This window comes from Bidens hawaiensis, unplaced genomic scaffold, assembly GCF_021521415.1.
Source record: "Bidens hawaiensis isolate Kalapana, Puna unplaced genomic scaffold, B.hawaiensis_p1.1 tig00005588_1, whole genome shotgun sequence".
Classification (NCBI taxonomy): domain Eukaryota; kingdom Viridiplantae; phylum Streptophyta; class Magnoliopsida; order Asterales; family Asteraceae; genus Bidens; species Bidens hawaiensis.
Genome location: NW_027491362.1, coordinates 1323961 through 1351185, shown reverse-complemented (window position 1 = coordinate 1351185; position 27225 = coordinate 1323961). Strand labels below are relative to the sequence as shown.

At 32.6% G+C, this 27225-nt stretch overlaps 2 protein-coding genes and 1 pseudogene across 3 annotated transcripts; 1 reads left to right on the top strand and 2 right to left on the bottom strand.

Moving 5' to 3' along the window:
* The first annotated feature begins 2821 nt into the window (after positions 1–2821).
* Positions 2822–11668, top strand: LOC143630250 (uncharacterized; annotated as a pseudogene). Its single transcript, XR_013153134.1, has 15 exons — positions 2822–3158; positions 3270–3447; positions 3560–3703; positions 3894–4104; positions 4840–5007; positions 5192–5350; positions 5473–5557; positions 5664–5783; positions 8652–8860; positions 9314–9487; positions 9554–9728; positions 9815–10084; positions 10233–10319; positions 10493–10667; positions 11235–11668. The product of XR_013153134.1 is annotated as an uncharacterized LOC143630250 (transcript).
* A 7823-nt stretch (positions 11669–19491) lies between these two features.
* LOC143630249 (uncharacterized) lies at positions 19492–23021 on the bottom strand. The gene is made up of 7 exons (XM_077099318.1): positions 22898–23021; positions 22667–22799; positions 22472–22575; positions 22200–22371; positions 21966–22106; positions 21708–21888; positions 19492–21629 (listed from the first exon to the last, which is right to left on the bottom strand). The coding sequence occupies exons 1-7, from the start codon at positions 22927–22929 to the stop codon at positions 19663–19665; spliced, it is 2730 nt and encodes a 909-aa protein (XP_076955433.1). The 5' UTR covers positions 22930–23021; the 3' UTR covers positions 19492–19662.
* A 1709-nt stretch (positions 23022–24730) lies between these two features.
* Positions 24731–27001, bottom strand: LOC143630193 (putative phospholipase A2 homolog 1). Its single transcript, XM_077099269.1, has 4 exons — positions 26901–27001; positions 26736–26775; positions 26246–26365; positions 24731–25212 (listed from the first exon to the last, which is right to left on the bottom strand). Exons 1-4 carry the CDS (start codon positions 26976–26978, stop codon positions 25034–25036), a joined length of 417 nt encoding a protein of 138 aa, XP_076955384.1. The 5' UTR covers positions 26979–27001; the 3' UTR covers positions 24731–25033.
* Positions 27002–27225: the final 224 nt, after the last annotated feature.

Below are 27225 nucleotides of genomic sequence, written 5' to 3'. Positions count from 1 at the left end.
TTCTGTATGATATGTAAGTGGTGTGTGGTTATCATGTCACTAGTGTGTATTTACGCACTTCGTTAAGACCCGCAAAATGAAAAATGTTAAGCGTGAAGTCTTGACTTGACGGTCACCCTAATACCTCGTTGTAAAGATGGAACATGTAAGACCTTTTTTTCGTCGAGTCAGACCGTGTTTTGTTCGTCGGGTCGAAGCTGCTGTTGAAATGTGGTGCCCAACGTGTCAACCTAATCATCAAAATGTGGTGCTCAACCTAATCATCAAAATGTGGTGCTCGACGTGCCAGCCCCGACATAAACATTATTAATAAAAAAAGATTAATTATTATTTTAATTATTTATTTATTAATTACTATTTTTAGTTATTTATTTTCAAAAATATTAATTAGTATTTTTATGTATTTGTTTTAAGAAAAAAATAATTTATAAAAAAAACTTCTATATGCCGCATATCACACTATATGTGGCATATAAAGGATTTTTGTCTTCTCCGATTTGTATATCATATGCTGCATAGACTCTCTTGTTTGTATTTTATATCTCGCATATAACCCTACATGTGGCAAACATAGGACACGCCTTGATTTCGAGTATACAAAGAGTAAAGTATCAAAATCATCTATGAGGTTTGGTTAGTAATTCGAATTCCGTCCCAAAAGTGTTTTGTTTTGTTTTTTTTTACATATGAACCATTGAGGTTTCCTATTTCTTGTCAATCACGTCCAAATTGATAACTTTGTTGTTTTCATTGTTAACTAAAGGGTATAGTTTTTTTTTCACCAATGTATGAAGGGTTATTTTGGGATAAGGGTGTTCAAAATTTGATTCAAATTCGAAATATTTGAAATTCGACTCGATTCGAATTCGAATATGAGGATTCGAATTCGATTTCAAAATATTCGAATTCGATTCGATTCGTATTCGAGTATGGAAATCCAATACGAATCGAATACGAATTCATGATATTTTATTCTATTCGATTGAAATTCGAATTCAAATTATATAATATATATATAATTTATTAATTTGGGTCAAATCCTTAATGTCAAAACATAACAATAAATCCCAATAACTCATACTGATATTTCTTAATTTTGCTAATACTTAATTTTCAACTTATTTTCATGTGATATTGTAGCTACTTTAAACTTATATTTATGTGTTTTACATTGATGATTATGATTTTTGAAGTTTTTGACATATATATGTGAACTTGAATCAATTCAAATTTATTCGAATTCAATTCGAATTCGAGTTTCAAATACAAATATAATCGAATTTCGAATATGGGATGTAATACGAATACGAATCGAATAATTCAACTTTTAAACGAATACGGATCGAATACAAATATCATCAAAAAATAAATTATTCGATTCGATTAACTTGAAAATTCGTTATTCGATTCGATGAACACCCATGTTTTGAGAGATAATTACCAAATTGGTCATTCTATCAATTGAGGTAAAGGTTTTGTTAGTAAAATATTTTCTTCTCAAATTGTCCATCAAAAAACAGTGTTCTAACATTGTAACACCAACTCCAAACTTAAGTGACGACGAATTCGTTTGAATATTAAATCAATATAAACTCTTTGAAAGCTGAAGATTAAATTTATGGTAACACTTATTCAATAATTTATTTATGCATGAATTTGTTGCTTAAATTTATTATGTTTTGATGATCTTCTAAACTCTTTGAAATCTGAAGATTAAATTTAAGGTCATGGGGTATACTATAACCCATCTTAATTCCACATAAGCTCCACATCACTTATTTTTTTCTTTTACACTCTATGTCATCCAAAGGAAATGGTTTAAATCATTTAACACATAATTAATATAACAAGTCAATTAGTAAATAATACATATTGTTCATTTTAACCCGTTAAAAGCATAACCCATGGACCATTTTAACACACTTAACATAAGTGGGGAGTGGTTTAATCCATCTTTAAAGTGCCATGTCACTTTAACCTATGTAGGGGTTAGAGTATACCCCATGGCCTAAGGTAACACTTATTCAATAATTTAGTTATGCATGAATTTGTTGTTTAAATTTATTATGTTTGTTGACATGTTTTTCTACCCGTGTGTAACACGGACTATACCCTAGTTAATATTTTAAATCAACATAATTAACAATACTCTTATTTTTGTTTCTCTTTTCTTAACTTTTAAAATATATAGTTTTATAAAAGTTCAAATATATCATTACGATGTGCTTGTTTTAATTAACGTTTCAACATAGGTTTTACTCAATACCGAGCCGAATCAAATTTATATCAAACGTTTAGATATCTCCGATTTAAGCAAAACTTTGTTGACGTGTTGATAAAAATAATCATACTGCAATGGTATATTTATAAATATATAAAACTATGAACTTTAAAAAATTAGAAAAGAACAACAAAAATAATACTAATATTAATTATATTAATACTCAAGTTAGAAGTTTTACACTTAAAATTGGCCCGATATATAAAGTCGGTCTTACATATCTTAAGTCAACCCTACATGTATAAAGTCTGGTCTCACACATAAACTTATTTAAAAGACATATGACTTCTATCGCTTAACAATAAATAAGGGAAAAGCCGACAATATATCGATGATGGGCAGTTTGGGAAAACTTTGATCAAATGTTCAAAACCTTAATACCTTTTGGAAATTTCCCTTGTTTTGGTTTTTTTTCCCCTTGAAGTATAAACTAATGTTAAAATTTTTTTTTTATAAATATTATATTGCCTCTCAAGGCTCACACCAGCCCCCAACATCGCCTGTACCACCGTCGCCCGTCGCCGCCGTCCTCCACCACCACCACCACCTACACCATCGAATCTCTCCCTCTCTCACGCACACACACTCTCTGTCTCTCTTTGCAGCCACCAGATAACATATCCATCTTCGCCTGGCCTAAAACCTTTTCCCGCCAATTCTCATTAGTTTATAGTTTCCCCGTTGATGATTTGTAAGCAAACAATGGCCACTGATCAATCGGTATTAGCGCTAATTAGGGCTCCAAAACCTAATTTTACGAGCTCAGCTGATAAGATTGCGTTTGCCGTACACTCGACTTTCCTAGCAGCAGGCTTCAGTTTCTACGCCACCGGTCCCACTGCGTTCTCCGACGACGCCATTACGGCTTCCTTCTCTGGTACCGGTTCTAACTTTTTTATTTATTTTTTACATAATTATTAGGCAGAAAGCTTATTATAGAATTTTAGGTTATGGAATTTGAATTGATGTTTCGTTTCTACGTGTTTAGACGAAGTGGATATCGACGGTTGGAATGAAGTTAAAGCCAATTATGCGTTTGTGTACTCAATTCCTAACGATAGTTCGAAGAAAGTACTTGTGAAGTGCCTTGTTATGAACCAGAACAACCAGTTGCTTATTGATGCTTTAGCTTCTGGCTCGTCTGATCCGGTTCACCTCGAGATCAAGTAATTGTTCATTCGTTCGATCTCTTTGTGTGTGGACATGCGTATATTATTATTAGCATGTTATTACTTGAATGTTTTGACAGCTTATGGTAGCTGGTGTTTTTGTATGCAGTATTGATGATTTTGCTGTAGAAAGTGGTGATAGCAAATATAGGTCGCAATATAAAAACTTGGGTGAGCTTGTAGATTCCATTAATAAAGGCGTGTTAGCTGATGTGCTTGGATCTTCTACTGCAAGCGATATCAATGCCAAAAGGTGATGTCCCTTGAACATAATAACAGTGTTATCTTTTTTCAGTTTTTAGCATATCGAGCTTAGTGTTTTTAAAATGAAGTAAACAATTATTATGTTATAATGTAATATGTCTATGGAAAGTTTTATCACTGTTTTCTGAATGAGAAACATGAATGCGTATGAGTTGCTAATTACTTAAATGGTGGCTCAGAGCTGAAGAAATGAGGGAAGCAGAGTTGATTGAGAAATCGAAATCAGTGGTATTTCAGCAATCGGAGAGTTTAGAAGGCATTAAAATTGAAGGTTATGATTTCGGCAAAGGGCTTAACATTTCACAGATTCTTAAATCCCTAGGTCCCACCGGCATCCAAGCTTCTAATCTTGGTGACGCCATTGAAATCGTTATTTAGGAAGGAGCCATCGTAACTGCTCGCCATCGGAATAGGCTTTCAAGGCAGCTGCCAAGTCAGCCAGTAAGTCCTGCCAATATCAGGGAAAGAATAGCTCCCGAAGGGCTTCCTTTTTTATCTAAGCGACTAATAGGCTTGGGTGGCTAGGGCACATGCTATCGAGGTTACACGCCTGGTCTGATTCATTTACTACAAGAAAGCCACTATTCCCTCCAAGCGTAGGTCGAGATTGAAAGGCAAGAAGGAGTGTTCAAGCCGTAGATGGTTCCCGGTTATGCCTGTTTCCTCTCTTCCATTGCTTTACTTCATAATCATAAGGAGACTAGGTTATTCTCATTCCTGCTTCAGTCCCCCCGATCCCTATAGAGCGAAAGAGCTGCCTGGTGATCCCTAGGTTGCAGCGCGTTCGGTCGTTAACTCCTCGCGCCGCTGCCGCCGTTTCTAGGACCGACCGACGCCTCACCTGCACAGGTACCTACCTAGTGTCGGTCGCACATTCAACATAGCGTTCGGACTCATTTGCCTTCCAGAACCAGGGGTCTTCGAGCCTGCTGCGTACGATTAGAAACAAATGGTAAGTGAATCTCAGACTCTTATCATACTTAGTTTAACATATTTGATGAACTGGCTGACTGATTAGATTAATAGCGAACTTGATTATTCATTAGGCAAAGGAAACGTGTATGAATTTGAACATTGAATTAGTTATTTTGCATGATTTTGAGAGTTTTAATTTGATGATTGAAGATAGAGTGGAGGCTTTCTCATGTGCAAGCAACAAAAGATTGCAGTGAGGAGGAGAAGAGCCCAACCTACAGAGAGTCTGTCAAATGCAAAATCTTTCTAGGCTTCACTTCAAACATCCTTTCCCCTGGTGTTAGAGACAATATTCTCCATCTTGTTAAACATAATCTGGTTAGTATTTGAAGGCTTTATGACCATGAACATATGTATCACTTTGAGTCTTTAATTCACATGATAATCAAGTTTTAATTGAAAATTTATAATTATTATTATGATTTAGACTTTAGACATAAGCCAACTTTAAGTAGTTTAGATATCATTCTGATTCTTTAGAACCTTTTTTTATTAATATGAGGTTGACGTGCTCATGACAAAAAGCGGTGGAATTGAGGAAGAAATCTTAAAGTATCTTGCAGACAAATCCAAAGGCGATTTGCACTCAAAAAGAGACAATAACCTTGAAGATTGGATCGTCCCGATACTTGACAAAATGTTGGAAGAACAAAATACAAAGGTATTATGAGATAAGTTGGATCTTTTGTGTTGTGTTTTGATGAATTTCTGAACTTTCATTAATAATCTTCTTTGAGCAAGTTGTGCAGTAGAAATTTATACTGTATCCTCTTTGTGCAACAGCATTTGTTATGGACGCCATCAAGAGTTATAGCACGTTTGGGGAAGGAAATCAATAACGAGAGTTCGTTTCTTTATTGGGCATATAAGGTATTCACATCTTCACTCAAATCTCAAGTGCTTTACATTTCTTTCATAATCGTTTTTCATTTAAATATTTAACAAAGCTATGACTTCTGTTTTTTTTTTCTTGTAAAACAATATTCCTGTCTATTGTCCTGCCTTCTTCTGCACTGCCTTAAATGGCCCTCTTCGAAAAACGTTACATTCGTATTCCATTCGCAATCCTAGTCTTCTTGTTGACTCAATGCAAGGTGAGCAGATTCTCTCATTCATTTATGAAAAAGATAAATTTTTTGATATCTTGTGTGAAAGATGAATAAAATTGAGCGCCTAAAATCTATTATAAATACATCTACTTTCCCTTTTCACGATAATCCAACCCCATAAAATCTGTATTCACTCGAAAATGACTCTCTTTTTGCTAAAGGGGAAGAACCTGGAAAGCTATAATTTTATAATCAAAAGCTACAAAAGAAAAGGGTTACATAATCCAGTTTGGGACATGTCCCCAAGTAAAATCAACAACCTGAACTACTAAAAAGGAATCCTAAACAAATTAAAATACCTTATCTATCTCACATACACCCTAAATTCACACTCAATACAAATCAAATTGACAACTCTATTAACAAAAGCCCAACACCGGATTAGCTCGGCGAAAATAATTATAGCCCAACTCTTAATATAACTCTTATCTTCGCATTCTTTATAACCCAATATAGTATTCAATTCCAACTTCACGATTATTCTCCTTATTCATCATCTGACCCCTTTAGGACTTTGTAGTTAATAGCATCCAAAGCTCATACCGAAACTGATTTCCTATTCTAAGCGTGATCCCAAATCATGCCACCAACATGATTCAAATGTACCCTGCACACAATGATTGAAAAACAACTTGTTTTGACCCAACATAATAGATACATTAAAATCAACTCATTTTGATCCGAACTCATTATGTTCAAACCTGTTTTAACCCTAACCCAATTTGACACGTTAACCCGTCCAACCTGACTCGCTTGTTTTGCCAGGCTTATATATGACCATCGAGTACCACAAGCAGATAAAACTTTTTCGTTCTACAATTCTAATAGCATTAGCAATAATTAGTGTATTAATTTAAAATAAAACAGAAAAAATATCCTTGTTTTAGAGAATTTCTTTAAATAGTACTTGTGAATACGATTATACGAACCACAGAACTGTCATTCGGGCATAAATCCACCTGGTAATAATGTACACAAAAGACTCTTTTTAGTCTTGAAATATGTTAATAAAAAGTTCTTGAAGCTTTTAAAAAACGTTTTTCTGCATTTTTATAAACTATATCACCATGGTCCATTTTGATATCTTAATTTTAATCTGACTAATTTGAACCCAGGTCCATATTGTTCACAACCTGTTTTGACCTGAACTCATTTTGGACCAAACCCGTTTTAACCCAAACCAAATTGATACATTTTATGATACATTTTAAAAACAACTTGTTTAGACTGAACTGTACAATCTGACACAACCGCAACCCGAAAATCGTGTCAAACATGTGAACCCGATGACACGCATATTTGCAGTTTGACCCGATTATTTTATTTTTTATTCTCAGATATTTATATTTTAAAAATTAGATTTTAGAAACAATAGAATATAAATTAATATATAAAACAATTACACTGTAATTATGAAATCTTATGTAAATTCTACTTTTTAGCTTTAAAACTTGGCATATATTACTTAACAGTTTGATTTGTTACATATAACTTTAAAATTAAATTAAAAATTAAATGGGTTAAACTGATCAGGTTGATCCAACTCATCCAGGCACGACTCGTATAGCCAACTCAGGGTCACAAGTTTAAGCCGAAACTAACCCAAAAGATCCATATATAGACTAATGGAAGTTGGAAAAAAAGCCCGTATGAACTTACGAGAACGTCTATGATCATTTCCTTTTATGATTTCTCCTAAACGGCCAATGGTCCTGAGTTCCATGCATTTGCCTCCTGGAATTGCAGCTCATAGGTGGGCTAAGGTACTCCAAATTCTTTAATGTTATTTCCGTATGAATATACAAAAAAATAAAATAAAAAATCAATTAAGTTTTAACAACTCAGCATATAAAACATGAATTACCTTGAAAACCACATCATCTGGATGGCTTGATATCTAATTTCTACTTTTATCATAATATCAATTAAATCTAGCAGAAATAAGAATTTTCCACCTAAGGAAAATGCATAAAATTGAAGTGTAGTATCTCCCATGGTGCAGCTCATTTCCTGTTGGTTCGTTTGAGTTTTGACTACAATGGCTGTTTGTTTGATATATTGTGAACCAAAGTGCGTGTTTGCATGTAGGATGGTTAATTGGAGCGAGAGTCTTATTATTTGAGCAAAAGAGTCATTTAGCATCAATATTATAAAGCATTATTGTATAAAGAATGCAGCTTATGGTGTGCTTTGTTGCATGTATGTGGCAATACTTGTTATATCAATAAATTAGAGAACGCACCCCAGCATCAACATTTTTACTAATCCCTCCAGAAGTTGTTTTCACATCCTCAGAGCCTAACATAGATGAGAACAGATTATCCAACTTAGCATAGTAAATTATATCCTTATGAATAAATTCAAAGATAACAAATTGCTAATTATTGATTTTACCTACCAAAATGAACAGAACTGAATCAACTGATGAAGACCATCATGCAGACAAGTGTTGTGACTGAGCATTAGACTGCACTAATTGAGATTTATAACTATCATCAAGCAAATAGATTAATTCAATAACATGAATGACTAGAGGCAGATGAGATTACTTGCACCTGGTCAGATTCTTGAACGAAACCATAGAATCCCTAAAATGTACAAGATATCAAAATCAACCGAAATATATAATGAAATAGAAACAAAAGAGTATTGTGGTTCCCTAGCTACTGCCTTAACAATTAAAAAATGAAACTTACAACAACTGAAGATGACTTACTTATATATATAATTATTCAGATGGCTGAGATCTATTTACACTCTTCTGTAACCTATATATATAATTATTATTATTGTTATTATTATTATTATTACTGTCATGACTTTGTGTGAATAAGCTGTTAATTTTTTAAACAGAACACGCAATGTTGCACAATGAATCTTTGCATTCAAACCCTAGGAAGACAGGAATGATAATTCTAGGAGGAGATGCAAATATGATGTGTGATGGTGCTGATTTTAAAGTCATCATCAACACTCTCGAGGAATTTGATGGTAGAGATTCTAGTGCTCGTTCCGATGATGTCTCATGGGGCAAAACACGTGCTTCTGACAAATTTGTCAAGGTATATGCATGGGTTTTTTCTGGTTATGCTCTTGATATCCCAAAATAAACGCAATGATTTCTTTTAGTAAAGTGTCTATCTAAAATGACCTCTTTGGTCGTATAACATTGTTGTCGTGTTATGTGATATATTTTAGGTGTTGCCCAACCAAGTGTTTTCATTTAAATGTGTTTCTTACAAAGATTGCATTTCTTATGTTTTGACATAGTTAGCGAAAAGGGTTGACTATTAGTCCATTGTGACAAAATAAAAGAATATTGTGGACTCAAACCAATGATATCAATATTTCTCTAGTAGTAAAAATATTCGACTAATAGACATTTGTTGAAACTTTAATAAAGGTGACTACTTTGACCAAGAAAGAAACCTTGCTTTTTTAAGGTTTTGGAATCAATAAAGTATACTTGTACTCTTATCAACGATGTAATCATTTATATTGGTTGTTTTGATCAGGTACACTATGATGCCACAGTTCCATTTCCATTACTTGTTAGAGAGACGTTTGGTAAAATCAAAGGCTATGAATACAACCAAGGGCTTAGCTTGTCACAGATTCTTAATCCCGTACCTTCTACCGGCTTCCTAGTTTCTTATCTTGGTGAAGCCATTGACATCGTTAATCAAATGGTAAGTAGATCAGTTTGATTAAGGTATATATGTATGATACTGAGAGTTCCTGTTTAATTACTAAAGCTAGAATGGAGGCTTTCTCATGATCAAGTTGCAGAAGATTGCAGTGAGGAGGAAAAGGACCCGACTTACAGAGAGCAGAGAGTCTGTCAGATGCTAGATCTTCCTAGGATTCACTTCAAACATCATTTCGTCTGGTGTTAGAGATATTATTCGGTATCTAGCTGAACATCGTATGGTTAGTATTTTAAGGCTTTGTGACCACTTCAAACTGTTTTTAATTATTAAGCTGACTCTTCGTAACTTATGCTTAATTATATCTAGGTTGATGTGATTGTGACAACCACCGGTGGCATTGAGGAAGATCTCATAAAATGCTTTGCAAACACATACAGAGGTGATTTTTCTCTACCTGGTGCTGACTTGCACTCAAAGGGACTGAATCGGATTGGTAACATGGTGATTCCTAATGATAACTATTGTAAGTTTCAAGACTGGGTCCTCCCAATACTTGACCAAATGTTGGAAGAACAAAAGAAAATGTTTGAAGAACAACAGAAACTGTTTGAAGACGAAAAACAATTTGATACCCAGGTATTATACATGCTTCGGAATTAAATAGTAACTTTTGAGTTTAGTTTTGAATCTTTTGATCCATGTTGAACTTTCATCAATATTGTTCCAGATTGAACAAGTTGTGTAATAGAAGCTTATTATACTTTATTTCCTTTGTATTCAACAGCATGTGTTTTGGACACCATCAAAAGTAATAGCGCATTTGGGGGAGAAGATCGATAACGAGAGTTCATATCTATATTGGGCATATAAGGTAATCACATTTTAACCTTTTATTCTACAACATTATAACCTCTTTTATTCTTTCAAAGTTCTAGCATTGATTCTTTTACATTTATGTGGTATAAAGTATCTTTTGATATGAACATTTCAATTATAAAACTGAAAAATAATTTAAATGTTATATTATTTCTTTTTTTATTGCAGAACAAGATTCCTGTCTATTGCCCTGGCTTGACAGATGGGTCTCTTGGAGACATGTTATATTACCACCCCTTTCACTATCGCAATCGACAAGAGTCACGAGACCCTGGCTCGAAAGATGGGCCTCTTAAAAACGTGTTATCTCATTATCCCAGTCTTGTTGCTGACGTAGAACAAGGTGAGCAGATTTCTCATTTTGATTTTGTTGATTAAACTAACACTTTTTTAGTTGATAAACGAAGTTTATATAATTAAATTCTGCACAGGATTCAATTTTTTTGATATCTTATCACTAAAACTGTATATAACTGAAAAAGGAATGATATCTTATCACTAAAACTGTATAAAACTGTAGACACACACACACACACACACACAAGTCACCAATGACAAAAAAGGAATCATGGAAATATTTAATGGATTTTTAACAATATTGCAAGGTAAAAAAGGAGAAACATAACCATCATTTTCTTGCTTTCTTTTAAAACAAAGTACATGTCAGTTCCTGCATTTTCTTCTAATAATCAATCTTCATCTGCATATTCTAAAATTTAACACTAAAGAACTGATAAAACAACAATAATAGTAATAGTAATAATCATATTATTATTACTAGAGTTAATTACACAATAGTCTGTAATTTGTCAAAATATTTGGGGTCTACATTTAATAACATATTTGGGACATGTGGTTGTCAATTTGTAATAAGTTTGGGTTTAACACTGACTTTGGCCTTTCTAAACAGATATCATGGCAATGAACGGCGAGGCTGTGCATGCAACCCCTAGGAAGACAGGGATGATTATTTTAGGAGGAGGGTTGCCAAAACATCACATATGCAATGCAAATTTGATGCGTAATGGTGCGGATTATGCGGTCTTTATCAACACTGCCCAGGAATTTGATGCTAGTGATTCTGGTGCTCATCCCGATGAAGCTGTCTCATGGGGCAAAATAAGTGCTTCTGCTAAATCTGTCAAGGTAAATACATTGATTTTGTTAATTGTTTTGCTCTTGACCTCCCAAAATAAATGCAATGTTTTTAGTTTTGGTAAATGTTGTAATCTGCTATGTCCTTTTTGTGTTTGGTTCTTGTCATGTTTTGTTAGATATTTTAGCTCAAGCACAAACATATACTCTTTTTAATTTGGTTTTTGACCGAAAAAAGTCAGAGGGTATTTCTCATGTTTGTACATAGTTTATGATAAGGGCTTACTGTAATAGTCTAAACTCCAAAGTGGTAAAATAACATAATAATATAGACTGACATCAATATTCCCCTTGTGGTAAATGTATTGAACCAACATTAGTTAAGACTTTACTAAAAGAAAGACTTGCATTTTTGTGGTTATAGAAATGACTATTTTGACCTTAAAAACTAACTTGTATTTGAAAGTTTTGGAACCGATGGAGCTTTACTTTATTGCATTCTTATCACCATGGTTCTAATATTAGTTACTCATGTTGATTGTTTTGATTCAGGTTCAATGCGAGGCCTCGATTGCATTCCTGGTGCTTGTTGCAGAAACGTTTGCTGCAAAGAGGGAGAAAGAGAAAAAAGCAAAGAGAAAGAAACACTTGCTTGAGAGAAAGGAAGAAACAAATGATTCAAAGCGAAGTTGCAAATAAATTCATATTGGAGCAACTTTATCCGATCAATGATCTATGTCAGTGAGATCAAATGTTGTTTGATCCAATTATAACAGTATATACATAGTTTTTTTTTTCAAATTGATAGATTTGAGCGTTTGGTAACGGTGAAATTTAGGATTTATTGCATATTATGCAACGACTCGTTCTCATATTATGTATTCAAGCCTTCTCACGTGATCCTAATTTTTTTGGAATATTAAAGTTCTGTTATTGTTATTCAGTGCTAATTGCTGAGACCAATTTTTAGTGCAATTAGGTGTTTGATGTCATAGGCCTTTCTGGAGTTTTTTCCAAAATGGGATGGGACGAAAACGTATTTATCAAAATGGGTGATTTAAAAAATATTTACCAAAATAAGTTTTTTATAAAGTTATTTTTATCTCTGCTATATAATATATGAGTTAGGGATCTCTTAAATTTTAAGAGATACCTAACTCATTGCAACAAGTACAAGTGTTAAAGCATCTATGTTTGAATTTTAAGGGGTAAAAGTGTCTTTTCATCAACACATCCTATATAACAATTGATTTGGTATTATATAATTACACTATCTCCCCTTTATCTTTGCATTTTTTTTATAAATTTAACCAGTATTTATATTTCAACCCCTTTATCTTTCTCCACATATTCCTCAAATCTAATTCTTTTACTATTTCTTGTATACCCTTGAGTATACTGTGTTATAAATATATATTATATGGTGGTTATCAATACCTAATATAGATTAGGCTTATTGTCCAAGTTATCTTCTTTTATATATACATCTTATTATACCTCATTGTAAGACACACCTTATTAATAATATCTCTCCTTTTTCTCCATACATCTTTTTGTCATATTACTTGGCTATTAGGCTTGTTTCACAACACGTTATCAGGACGAGTTGCTGTTAGGGTCAGATCACATCATCAAGAGGTAAGTATCGTCTAATTAACTTTGACTTGTTTTTTTTATGATTCTCTTAGACATAAACCATATTGTAATTAATACAATTTTGGGTTAAACCGAGATTCATTTTTGTTATTCTAATACAATATTGAATTGAGTATTGTTTAACTGATCAAACAGTTTAATTTTGATTTCGTAAGATTTAAAGTTTCATTACTAATTTTGATAAATCATGAAACCTTACGATAGTATCTCAATTAGTTTAAAGTAAATAATACTTCTAATAAAAAATTAATTAGTTTGAATGTTTGCGGTAAAAGATTTCCGATACTATATTAAAATCAATTTGTTTATGGTAATTATTATGTGTTTGCTCTTATATTATCAAGTTAATTGGTAAGATGTTTTTATATTGATAAATAAATAAATAAAAAATACGGTGTATATATTTTAGAATTTATATAAAATTTTAATGTGCCATATAATTTGGGTAAAGTCAATATAGTGTAACTAAAGTTTTATTTAGATAATCATGAAGATATGATTAAATTTTGAATATGGTGTATCATCATTTAAAACATTATTCTAAATTCTTAAACAGCTCTAATTTGAATGAACATTGTATTTGAATTTTATGTGTAATGGTTTATATACGGTTCAATTTTTGTTTTTATTAATCTGATTCTACATTATCACTTCTCCGAAAATTTTGTTAGTATATGTATATATATTCATAATTATTTATATGAAAATGATAACTAAATTCTAACAATTTATTTTGGCTCAATTTATATTTCTTAACTATACATAAAGACGTGAGACTTATAATTCATGGATATTCGTTTTTCTTTGCTCTTTCCATATAAGAAATTAAATTAAATCTTTACAATATATAAAAAATCTAATTACTTTTTTGGTTATCTATATGATTCTATCATTTTTTTTTATTTACGATGATATTTATGGATGTTATTATGTGTTATATATTCATGTTTATAACTTTTTATTATCGTATAAGATTTGACCATATGTTTATATGAAATATCTATGTGACAGAAAATACTATTGTAAATTATTGGGGTGTTGATAATTATTTATTTTTTCATAATCTTTAAATTCAGTAAATATACTTGGGTTGTCTTTATTCCAAATATATATGAAAATTTTAATTCATCTGAGATTCAACATGCACCAAGCTAAAATATGGTTTAATTTTATAATAGATGTTGTATTAAATATTTATTAATAGAAATCATGTCCTTGATTTGATGAATAATTATTATTTTGCATGTTGGTTATATTGTTAGATCAATCGAAAAACAAAGTTGCGTAAATCGTTCAATTTTATGTGTTAATTAATATCCTGATACATGCTTATATTTATATGTGGTAGTTCTCATTGCATACTGTAATTTGAGATGGATTTTGAACCTAACATAAAACTTTTACAATCTTATTGATAAAGTAATTGCAATCGACATAATTGTTTTATGTTTAAAAATTGAGTGGCATGTATTTGTATGTAGATATACTTGTGATTTGTTACACCATGATTGGTTTATACGTAGTCTATATATTTGTTTGTAACAGATAAAAACAAAGAACACTTTGTTTCATAAAGTTTTTAAAACTTGTTTTATATGGTAACATGTATAACGTCGTGTGTATTGTATACTTTATTTACATTTTATACATTATATTCTATATGCTATCATTTGTAATGTAACAAATAAACCAAATGTGTGGTTTATCATTACTATCATGAAAGAGTATTAATATGTTCAAATATGAGATTTGAAGTATCATTCTTTCTAAATCTTATTATTGAAGGTTATAAAATATAGCATGATAAAGCTTTACATTACTTCTCATCACTGTTATATGAAGAGAAGATTATTTATGAGGAAAAACCGGATAAGACCATTTTTCATTTGTCAAACCTCAAATATGCTCCTGAAGTAGCATATCATTAAACCGTATGAAGGGTTTGAAGTGATTTTGTATCTATGTCCAAGAAAATTATGAATAAACCATGATAAGTGTTTGGTTTTATATCATTCCCCGAAGTGAATGTGAATACATACTGATTGTTGCGATCATGGACATAATAGAAAATTTGTAACAATGATTATATTAATAATGAGATAGGCTATTGAAATTATAACTTGTATTTCATGCTAATAATGAGATCGACCACCACATGTGGCAAAGAGATTGATCATATATGAGAACAAAATCCGGAAATACAAAAGTGAAATCACATGATCGTTTGAAACGATAATACATTGTTCACTAATATTTACAATCTTGTACAAAAGAAGCATGATACATATACGATCATAAACCTGAAGTTTATGGATAATGATTATTTTATGCCGTGACGGTTAGACCACACCGAGTTAATGATGTGAAATTTATTGAGGAACCAAAAGATTCTTCATAATAATTATACATGTAATCAATGTTGCAAAAGTCGTTAGGCGGTCCCTAGGCGGCCGACCCCTTTGGAGGGAGTACTCGGAGTACTCGGGGAGTACTCGGAGAGTACTCGGACATGATAAATATAAAGAAAATTAGATTTTGGGTAATATATATATTTCAAATATCATAAGTTTATTAATATTTATAACAAAATAAATGAATATCAATACAAATAAGAGAAATACATTTTTAAACACTAAATTTTTTAAAAAATGTTAATCATTAATTAAAAATAATGATATTCGTTCTTTAATATTATAGAAATACGAATTATGTTGTATTTTTTAAGTCAAAATAGACCTAAGTTAACCGACTAGATGTGATTCAGGCTAATGTAGACCACCTTTGACCATTTTTTAGTAACTAGGCGGAGTTAAAGAAACTCCCCTCGACACCATACCTTGTAGCGAGTACTCGGAGAGTACTCGGCCTTGTAGACCTACTTTTACAACATTGCATGTAATATTGCTCTCAAGGGAAATCATTTATTTACCAACTGAAGGAGGGTGTGAATCCCTCGATGTTATAGAATTAATAAAATGATACACATATCCTAACATGATACCATTTAGTGTTATGAAAATCGATGCATCGTCTAAATGGTTATCAAAATCGCAACTTCATGTTTGCATGATCTATGGCTTAGCTAATAAGATAGCAAACATCTTATTCTAGATTGGTAAATTTACATTCGGTTATAATAATGAATTTGATTACCAAGTTATAATGATCATTGGAATAAATGCTGAACATCATAACAAATTATGTTCTTACATAAATTATTTTGTTAAAAACGATTACTCAACATCTATAATTGGTTGCAAAGGCAATTATCACGAGAGCAAATGTTCATGTTTGTATATGAATACATATGATTTTACATGTCTTACAATTAATTCACATCAAGCCAACATGTTATAACATTTACTCTCCACTAAAGTTGGTTTTGGTCAGAACCATATACCTCTCGTCGAATATATTGGTTGTGTGACATGTAATGAAATTAATCCACCAAAACACATAATGATGAAACCTTAAAGGAGGTTGAGAATTTATGTTGGGAATGAAACATTGATATACTATTAAATACAAAGAGCCATTAATGAAAATATGTTTATGACTCATTGGTTTTCACTATAAGAGAATTAACATTCCCAACAATAGGGGAAGATATAAAGCAGTTGAAAAAAGAAATGAGCTAGAATGAATTATCATTGATCCTCAAACTAAATTATATGAACTAAAATTTCAAAGGATAATTCATTTAAAAAGATTGTCGAATCAGTTACCAGACAAGTTTACTGACCTAAATAGAGTGACTAATTAAGTCAAATAAATCAACTGCTTATGCTCCAATTAATATTATTGTCTAAGAAAGACAATCACGTATTAATAAGAGTCTAACGTACGCATGAAGCGTGGTAGACTAATCGGTTCCAAAGATAAAATTTCCTCGAAAATTGGAGCAAGTGATGAAGATGGTCAAGTCGAGGTGCAGTAAAAGGTCTCTTGAAAGAGATTAGACATGATGATTCTTGAATTAGGTACCTGAAAACAAAGAGCTCTCAATAAATTATATTGTATCATGTCTATAAAGATATATGGAATCGAAATAAAGTCGACGTTGTTATACTTATATATATATATATATATATGTATAATTAGCGCTTTTAATGATGATGAGGATCAAGATTCTAAATCTGCCTATAAAATGATTGGCCAAAAGCGGAAAGACGCAAACAGGGCAGAGTTGAATTCTCTAAATAACGGAAAGTTTTGGACTAGCAGTCCGTACTACTAAAGTTGTAAAATGTGTTAGATACAAACAGGTCTTGTATATGAGTTATGAAAAAATTTCATCAAGTGATATAAGGCAAAATTGATAGCATAAGAATTTTGCAAAGACCCATGATTAATTATGAGGATTGAGGAGACACATTCTCCAATGGTGGAAGCAATGACTTTCCGATAACTAAAAAGTCTGGTAATATAAAGAGAGAATTGATATGCGTCCAATAAATATTGTGATACTAAAAGTTTACAAGAAAGTTTTTGAACGATTTGAATTAACAAATCATGTAAAGTAAGTTCTCGAGAACACAATGATTTTTGTGTATAGAGTCATATTTGAATATGTTGCGGTTATTGAAAGTTGAACATAAATAGAACTCCTAAAGAGTTTCATAAGGTAGTTGAATACCTGAACGGTTAACTAATACATCTTAATGATGGAATTCTTGTGCATTAATAAGCATACACATAGAAGAGAATCTATATGATGAGTACAATATCTCAATACAATATGGATTTTTGATATGTGATACAATATTGATGTGTTAAATGATGAGTACACACCTTATTAATAATATCTCTCCCTTTTCTCCATACATCTCTTTGTCATATTACTTAGCTATTAGGCTTGTTTCACAACATATTGTATTTTTTAAAAATATTCAAACATACGGTTGCAAAGTTCTTATTTTTATCTACAATTTGATATAAATTTTATTTAAAACCGAGTTGCGGATTATAAAATACAAGTCATAGTTGCATCAATTTACAAGTATTTATAGCATAAAAGTTTTAACTTAAATTTATATAATTTTGGCAATTCTAATTTTTATATTATTACAGTTTTGTCCCCTTAACAGCTTAACTTGACTTAACTTTAATAAATATATGAATTAGTTTCAACTTTGGTCATTTATCCATCCATATAATTGGCAAATTTATATATTTTTTTTTCATTCTATATTTTTAAATATATTATATTGAAAAAACAAACTTATCATTACGACATGTTTATTTTTACTGACATTTCGTTACGCGGATGATATAGTATATATATACCGGGTTGCTCACATTTAGGTATTGTGTGATGCGCTTACTGACACCTGTTATACGTCTGATGCCACGTTAAACGCATACCAACGTCGGGTTACGCACATACCGAGGTTACGAGTGTACTAACATTGGTCGCGTACACCGTTGCATCGCGCGGGCGCCTGGCTAGTTAGTCCTAATTATTGACTAATAATAATTTTTCATTTTTTAAACAACTCGGTGTGCCTTTTTTTTTCAATCAACTTTTTATGTTTGTGTTTGCAATGTTATTTTAAATTTTATTTTTTTATTTTAAACAATTTTATTAGTTGATTCTTATCCATAGTTACGAGTTGTTTTTTTAAATTGTTTTCTTTCAATCGACTCGTTGTGCAACTTTATATATCTGTTTTTTTTTTCGCTTTTTAATTTTTAATCAACTTATATATCTTTTTTATTTGATTGTTATCTATAACTATGAATAGTTTATTTTTTGGGTATATTATTTTTTATATACCTGTGTTCCTTTACTTTTTGTTATTTTAACATTTTTAATATCAACTTGTATTTCATTAAAACAAAAAAGATGAAAATAATCCAATCTTACAAATACCTAAATAATTATTTAGTTTTACAATGAATGTTTAGTTTTTATTTGGCACCAATCCACCATTGGAATAATAAAAGTGATTGTGCTTGAACTTACCAGAACACAATGTTAAAAATTTAGAAATTTAATATTTTAAAATAGGTAAAGCTTTTTTTAAAGAAAAATTAAGTTTTAATTTTCAGTTACTTTTTTATCTATGATAAAAGTAACTTTGAAAAAAAAATACTTATTTTGACAAATATTTTTAAAATCACTTATTTTGATAAATACTTTTTCCTCCCACATTTTGATAACAAAAAAACTAGGCATTTCTATTGTTGCAAACCATAAACCAACCTTCTCCATTTGCAATTTATAAAATATAAGCTTTGTGTATTGATTGTTTGTATAATGTAGTCTACACCATATAGACCATGATAGAGTGATGGTGAGCTTGCAACTTGCAAGCAGTTAAAGCTATTGTTGCAAACAACTTGGAAATGCGATGAATTAAAGGTAGAAAAAAAATGAAGAAATACTAATAACAAAATGATACAAACGAATACAAAATAGTCTCCAAAAAAAGGATGAGTATACCATTTATTTTATACTAAATGACTCAAAACCCTATTGTAACCGATTTAAACAAAGGTTCAAACCAAAATCACTCACATAACAAAGGTAAAGTAACAAGTCTCATTTATATACCAGTAACCACACAAAGCAGTATTATATAAACTTACTGCCGATCATTTCTCAAGAACTGTAAACGAGCAGCTAAAGAGTCATACTCGGGAAGGTTTGGATGAACATGACTTGGTTTCTTAACTCCCGACACCTTTTCAGATCCTAAATTCTGCGTTTTATTTTCATCCTTCAATTTACCTGATTCAACCTCAATTCTTGAAGACACGCGTTCATTCACTGGCTTCTTAGACTCTGACATTGTCTTAAAAGGTTCGTGTTTGGTATGTCCAAACTGGTTGACTTGAGGCTCGGATGTTGTTGACCTGGTTTTACTGGTTTCTACAGTTTTCCTAAAATAGCTTAAGGGTTCGGGTTCGGGTACAGGCTTGGGCTCAACATGAGTCTTTGAGTAAGCAACTGAAGGAGATCCTCTTGTCCTTCTAGAAAGACCCGCACCCAACCGAACCTTACTCGGTGCTTGTTTTGGGACATCATCCTCAGAGTCAGTTTCACCATCGTTAAAGAATGAAGAATCAGAAACTGGTATAGAAACCTTTGGTTTTTTATCTTCTATTCTGCTCACTCTTGAATCTAAAGAACCTTGAAAAGATGTTTGACTTCTTGTTACGGGAGGCTCCTCTGTTGACTTTTCAATTGTTGCACTTTTTGTATAAGGCGGCGGGTACCTAAGACCACCTTTGTTTTTAAGGCCACCCGTCAATGTTCCAAAGTTTAAACCTTGGTTCAAGGAATCATTGTGATCTTCATATGTCTCGAATGATTCTTGGTCTAAACTATGCTTCTTTAACTCATATTTCTCTTCATCATCAAAAGATGGGCCCGCTTCAACCAAATCATCCAACTCAATTCTGGATTTTCTTGAATTATAAGTTTGTGAAGACTCGGCAACATACGACGGCTTAGGATTTATAGACAAAGGCTCGTTTTCACTATCAGAATCTGGACCATCAGAATGATCAAAACTTGCAGGCTCATGATTATCTGTTTCTGAGCGCTCCACAGATTTTATAGACTGATCACCAAAAGATTTACTCTCTGAAAATATATGTGATTGAGAAATCGGTTGATCAACTTTGTTCAAATTAGGGTTCCACATGTATGGATCTTCTAGAGAATGAGTGGCCTCAATTTCATCATAGTCAAATCCTGTATCAAACCTAGGACCACCATCATCATAATTATCATCATTGTCATCATCAGACATAGCTTTATCATTAATATTGGAGTTCGTCTTCATCGTTTCTTTGAAAGGGCTTTCTTGATCAACAACAGCAAAAGGATTCCCAACAACACTTTTCTTGCCAATATTAAGTTCTTCACTAGAAGTGCTTGAATGATGATGATATGAATGAATGATTGGTTGCTTTTCAGTAGCAAAAAAATTAGTATTTTCATCTTCAATGCTTTCTTTCTGACCACTAACCACCTCGGTTTTGGATTCCCTTTCAGGAGAGGAAGGAGCCTCTTCGTCTGCATGCAAGGACTCTTCAAAATAACCATCCTCAATTGAATCATTATCGGACCCATCATATCTTTCAGTAGCTTTTTGTGAAGCATCATATCGACTTTGACCAATGTTTGGTTTTCTATCATCTGATGAGCTTTGACCACTAAATCCTGAAGGATCAGAAACATGAGGTTTGTCTCTGCTGTTATCAACGTGGGGTCCAACAAATCTTTCAGTAGCATTTTGTGAAGTCTCATGTTGACTTTGACCAAAGTCTTGATTTGGTATCTTAGCTTTTCTATCATTCAATAAGCTTTCACCACTAGATACTGAAGGAGCAGAAACATACGGAGGTTTGTCCCCAATATTACCCACGTGGGGTCCACTTGGCTGGCGATTGGCAAATTTTTCCTGGCTTGAGAACTGGGCAGCAGCTCGAGCAGCCATAGCTGCCCGTTCAGCAGACTCAGCCGCTGCTTGTGCTGCAGAAGTAGCATCTTTGAATTCCATGTTCCAATTCTGCCTCATTTCCTTCCATTCATTAGTTACTCCTGATCAATGTAAAAAAATAAGACTTAGTCATATTATTAACATAAAAAATACGATAATCGACAATTAATAATATATACCTGAAGATGATGTTTCACCACCATCAGTAGAAGTTACATTCTGAGTACTTTGTGTGTATCGTTTGTTTTGCTCAGAAAAGTCAACCGGTGCACTCTGCTTCTCTTCATGACTATGCACCGGTTGAATCTTTGGAGGCTCAACATTTGCCACACTGGCATTCTCAAAACTAGCAGATCCATTCTGCTCAAATTAATCAAGTCAGATCACTTTTTACACATAAAGGTACTAACAACTAGTTTCAAAAACAAAAACCTCACCAACAAGTCACTTTGAGGCTTAGACTCTTTCTCCTCAAACGTAGTTGGATCCCAATCGATGTTATAATCTTTCGCCACATCAGTCAACACTTTAATCTTCGTCTGCAAGTCAGGAGCTACCGCAGATAACTTCTCAACCAACTGAAAACAAAACGTTGCAAAAACATAGTAAACAATACTATTTCCACAATGTAAAAACTTCAAAACATTTATGTAGACATTAGCCAAACTTACCATACGACTCACGCCACAGTTAGGATGTAACTCAATAGCTGCAGTAACAAATTCCTTCCCGTATTTTGCAGTCAACTGCTTTTTGACATCAGCGAGTTCAGTTATGTCGGAACATCTAGGAGCTGCAAATATCACACTCGTAACGGCTTCCTTCAAGTCAACTGGACAAGTCCTACAATATTATAACAAAATATCATACAGAATTGATCAGAATAACATTAGATTATGCTTATATTATATTCTAAATTATAACTTATAATGAGTTAGCTTACTTTTGGGAATCGATAATCGGCAAACGAGCTACGACAAGTTCACAGTATATCTCAATCAAATCATATGCAGCAACTATCTTCTCTTCCCTAATTACATGCTCTACCTAATATAACATCAATAATAATAACAATAAGTAATTCAATTTATACTTAAATTAGGTCATAGAAACGGTAACTATCAATTAGACAACATACTCGAATTCGGGCGGTACGGTCCTGTCCGGTCTCGAGCAGCTGAGCGAGTTCCTTCTTCATCTGATTAATCTGTACTCCTTTCTTATTCTTCATCAGTTTGATCCGAGACGTAGCGAGTTTTAACGCCGTTTTACTGAATCAATCAATTAAAAAATATACATATATATATCAACGATGCGTGTATATAATTAATATTTGCAGAAACAACAATCTATATGAAGGTTTAGTTACCATTTGGCGGACTTGAATCGTTTGTGAAGCATTGCTGCTGTTGATGTGTCTGATCGATCGACGATGTGTGTTGTAAAAAATTAGGGCTTGGTTGATTGATTAATTACACGGGAAAATATGAAATGAAATTGAAATTGAAATTGAAATTGACATTGAAATTGAAATTGAAATGGGAATTATTATTATTATTATTATTATTATTATTATTATTATTTACGTTATAGGATATATATATCGTGTATTGGAAGGAAGGATCGGATTGTTCGTGGAAATTGAATGGAAATGACTTGCAGTACGGGACAGTGTCGGTTAAAGAAAGGTGTTAAGGAATTGAATTTTATTTGTGTGTTTGTTTCAAATTCAAAATTGAAAATTGAAAGATTGGATCAATATTAAGAATAAGAAATACGTGTTTAGTGTATACTCCATACAATTAGTATTCGTGTATGATGTTAAGTTAAAATGAGTTTGGGCCGGTTTATACTTGTTGGTAAAACTTTTGAGTCGTAAATTCAATAGCAAACATTATAAGCAAGTTTAGTGTGGTTTGCTTTTGGTGTGGATCACTTTGGTTGGGTTGTGGTTAGGTTTTGGATTTGGGCAAAATCATAACCATTGCCTATATTAATTCTTTGGTTTTTAAAAGAAAACAAGACTAGATCGACGGTTATTAGTTTGGGTTGGTTTTTCAATTACGTTTATAGATTTTTTCCATCCCTTTTAACATGTATGTGATAGGTATGGTATATGATTCTAGAATTGGATATGTGATTAAGATTAATTTATCCATACGTGATGCATTACCGTCCCATACTAATCTAAGACATGATAACCAGATACTCAAAATAGTTATTTGACACACCTTATACCTAAAAACCTCTTTTTTAAGACAATATAATTATCCCTAAACTCAAAACGATTGCAATAAAGTGGTAGTGAAACGGGCAACAAATTGCGTCGCACCCCCTTTAAATATCAAAGCCAATCCTACTAAAAACGAAGTTTTGAATAGCAAAGCCAAACCTCTTTTAGGAGCAATATTCGTGTAGTAAAAATTTTTAGTTTTATTTGCCATGTTGTTGCTCATAACGACTTTAGTGTATTACTTGGATTTGTCTCCAGAAAATAGTGATAATTTAGAACTGATGTGATATAATAAAACATGTAGCATAATTTGTGCGTCTCTTAATACGAATAAGATGCTAAATTCTAATCAGATATGCTGAATGTGACGAGCTAGTGAGTAGTGATGGGTGGCCTTCAGACCATAATCTTCATAAAAAGGCAAACGAAAACTAATGAACTACAATTCTCATAGAATTTAAATTAAGAACTTTGATCCTGTCAAGAGTGAGTCGATGGCTTTGACCTTCACAGGTATGAGTTGAGAACTATGAGTCTATGACTCTTATAAAGTATTAAACAGAAAACATTTGGTTCATCATTCATGAAGACTAAGATCTTCACAAACGATACTCACTAAAATTGTAATTGTCATTGAGAACCACGATTCTTACCAAATTACATAGAAATTGATTGTTACCGTTGCCCTGTTGCTTAAAAACTTAGTATATACGCACTGAACCAGGCTGTTCTACTCTTACGCTGAAAAAGAGCTACAGACCCACCGTAACCTAAACATTTGGCGACCACAATGCCAACTCACCGATTTTAGTACGCTAATCATTATCACATTCACATATTATGGATGCTCTTAGCAGGATGAATTAGACAAATACAGAAAAAGATATCATTACTCAAATCAAAACTCATATCAAGATATCGAGTGATATTGATTCGACCCACAGTCCCACACTATTAATTTGATATCGGTTATATTGCATTTTGGATTATTGGAGACACACACACTGAGACACATATAAAATCCACCCAAACTCAACTTCAAGATAAATGCAAACCAAGTTACCGAATCATCATAATGCAAACAATCTAATGATGTATAAGATCAATAAAGTGTGATTACATGACATATTCTGGATGTAAAATTGAATTTCTGATGTAACTTTTACAAAAAAAAATAAAATAAAAAATGCCATGGACAGGCAATAAGAGATAATGATCAGCTGTATAGGAATTTAATGTCTAATCTTAAGCAATCAGTACTACACTAGCCAATTAAAGTTCAAGCTTGGAGTTGCCAAACTGGCTAAACAAAATGGCCATATCCATACCCTGTTGCATTGTAGGCACTGCAGTGTCGTACGGGCAGTCATTAGAAAACCCGGCCTTCCCTGATTTCTGAACCTTTTTTATGCAGCGTTTGAACTTCTCGTGACACTTAACATTAGTCATTCCTAGACAATGTAGATCACGCAAATCAACTAGAGTTCATAAATAAAAGACATCTTTATTTCATAATATGTGATGGCTCATTAGCCGAAAAAGCTCAGAAAACACATCTTCATTTGCTACTAGTTTTAACATTGAAAGAATAAACTTTGCCATATCCTCTATTGAGTAAGAGTGCAAAGAAAACGGGCCGGTAGCGAGCTACTCGAGATCGAATCGATAAAAAGCTAGGAACGGGCCGAGCTTTTTTTAGGTTGAGCCTCAAATAAAAGCACGTTTAGTTATCGAGCCCAAGCTCAAGTCTTGTATGGGAAGCTCGTTTAGGCTTGTTGATCCTTAACAAGCCTTGTGTAATTTTAAGTTTCACCTCTTTTGGGCTTCTATGTATTAAAATCACAATGCCCAGCTGAGCTCAAGACGAGGTTAGGCTCGTTTAAGGTTTTACTCAAAACATGTATAAACAATTAATAATGTATATAAATTAGCAAATAAACGAGCTTGAAAAAACAACTCATGAGCCGAGCTTGAGCCTTAGAAAATAGCTTGAAATGAAGTCAAAACAGCTCGGGCTCGGCTCGGCTCAATTTGAGATTTCTGTACCTGATTGCAAATGCACTTATCATTCAAGCAGATTGAGTTTAAAACAACTTATTGTTTTTTTTAAAAAGTAATAAGTTAAAAAAGTGTTTGGCAATCAAAAAAATATTTCTTATATTAGCTTTTTGAAAGGGTTAAAAAACCGTTTTCTAAAAGCCACAAATCCGGCTTTTCGAAAAAGTCAATAAGCTGTTTTGAAACTCAATCCCAAACATTTACAACATATACAAACAATGCAAGCTTCTAAAGTTATTATGTTTAGATAATATCTGCTCAATTTTCCCTTAAATGAAGATTGGTAGGGCTTAATTGAAACTATTCATGTCATGTCACTAAATCATCATTAAATTAAGTCTTATTTGATCTGAAGAAACAGATAAAAAGGCACATCAACAGGTAATGAATCTTCCATTAATATGTAACTGAGTTCACAAAGCATACCTTTCTTCTCAACGCATTCGTCATGAATCTGACAGCAAGCATCAAGGTCATCACACGGCTTTTCACCTGGACACCCGGTCCATCCAACGCCGCAATACTTTCCGTATCTTATTCCAAGCGCTGATCACAAATAACAATTGATAAATTAAGACATGCAATATTCAGACACAAAGATGTTATATCCAGACACTGTCTAGCATCTATACGGCTTGTATAGGCCTATACGGGTTGTATAGAAGGCAGATGCTGACCAATACAATATAAGCCTCATATAGTATAGCTGTATACGAGTCATTATAAGCATCCGTACAAAATGCACCTATACGAGTCATATAGAGACCAAAACAACGCATCTAAACTACTTGTATAGGCCTGAGGCTCTATACGAGACATCGGGCCTATATGAGGTACGCCTTGTAACATCCCTAAATCAATCAAACAACCAAATCGAATGACTTGGAAAAGGATAAAAAGAGCATTATAGACTTACAGTTGCAGTTTTCTGCAACGCATCTACTGCTGCATCTGACCTGTCAATTGGCAATTGATATAATTAATTCACAAAATAATTACAACAATAATAATAAATGATTTAATATTTGTGCATGATTACAGTTTACAAGATAGAGATGATGTATGTATAAAATAAAGCTACCTGGGAATCATTGGAAGATTGTGCAATCGGAATGGTAATTATTAGGAATAGGAAGCACGAGATTGTCTTCCAGATCATTCTCTATTGGATATAGATACAGAATTTGACCGGCTGAAGTTGAGTCTGTACAGGTATTGATTCATTTCACCGGTTGGATTGATTTACGTGTTTCCTTCCTTCTCATTGGTCCTCGTTGCTGTCTGGCCCCACAGAAGATTATATTGGCTAACTTCTTATTGGTCCTTAGCTTCTAGTTAGTTTGCAACTTTCTGGCCCAACAAGCAATCACTATGAAATTTCTTAAAAAGGAAATAAAAATTTATAG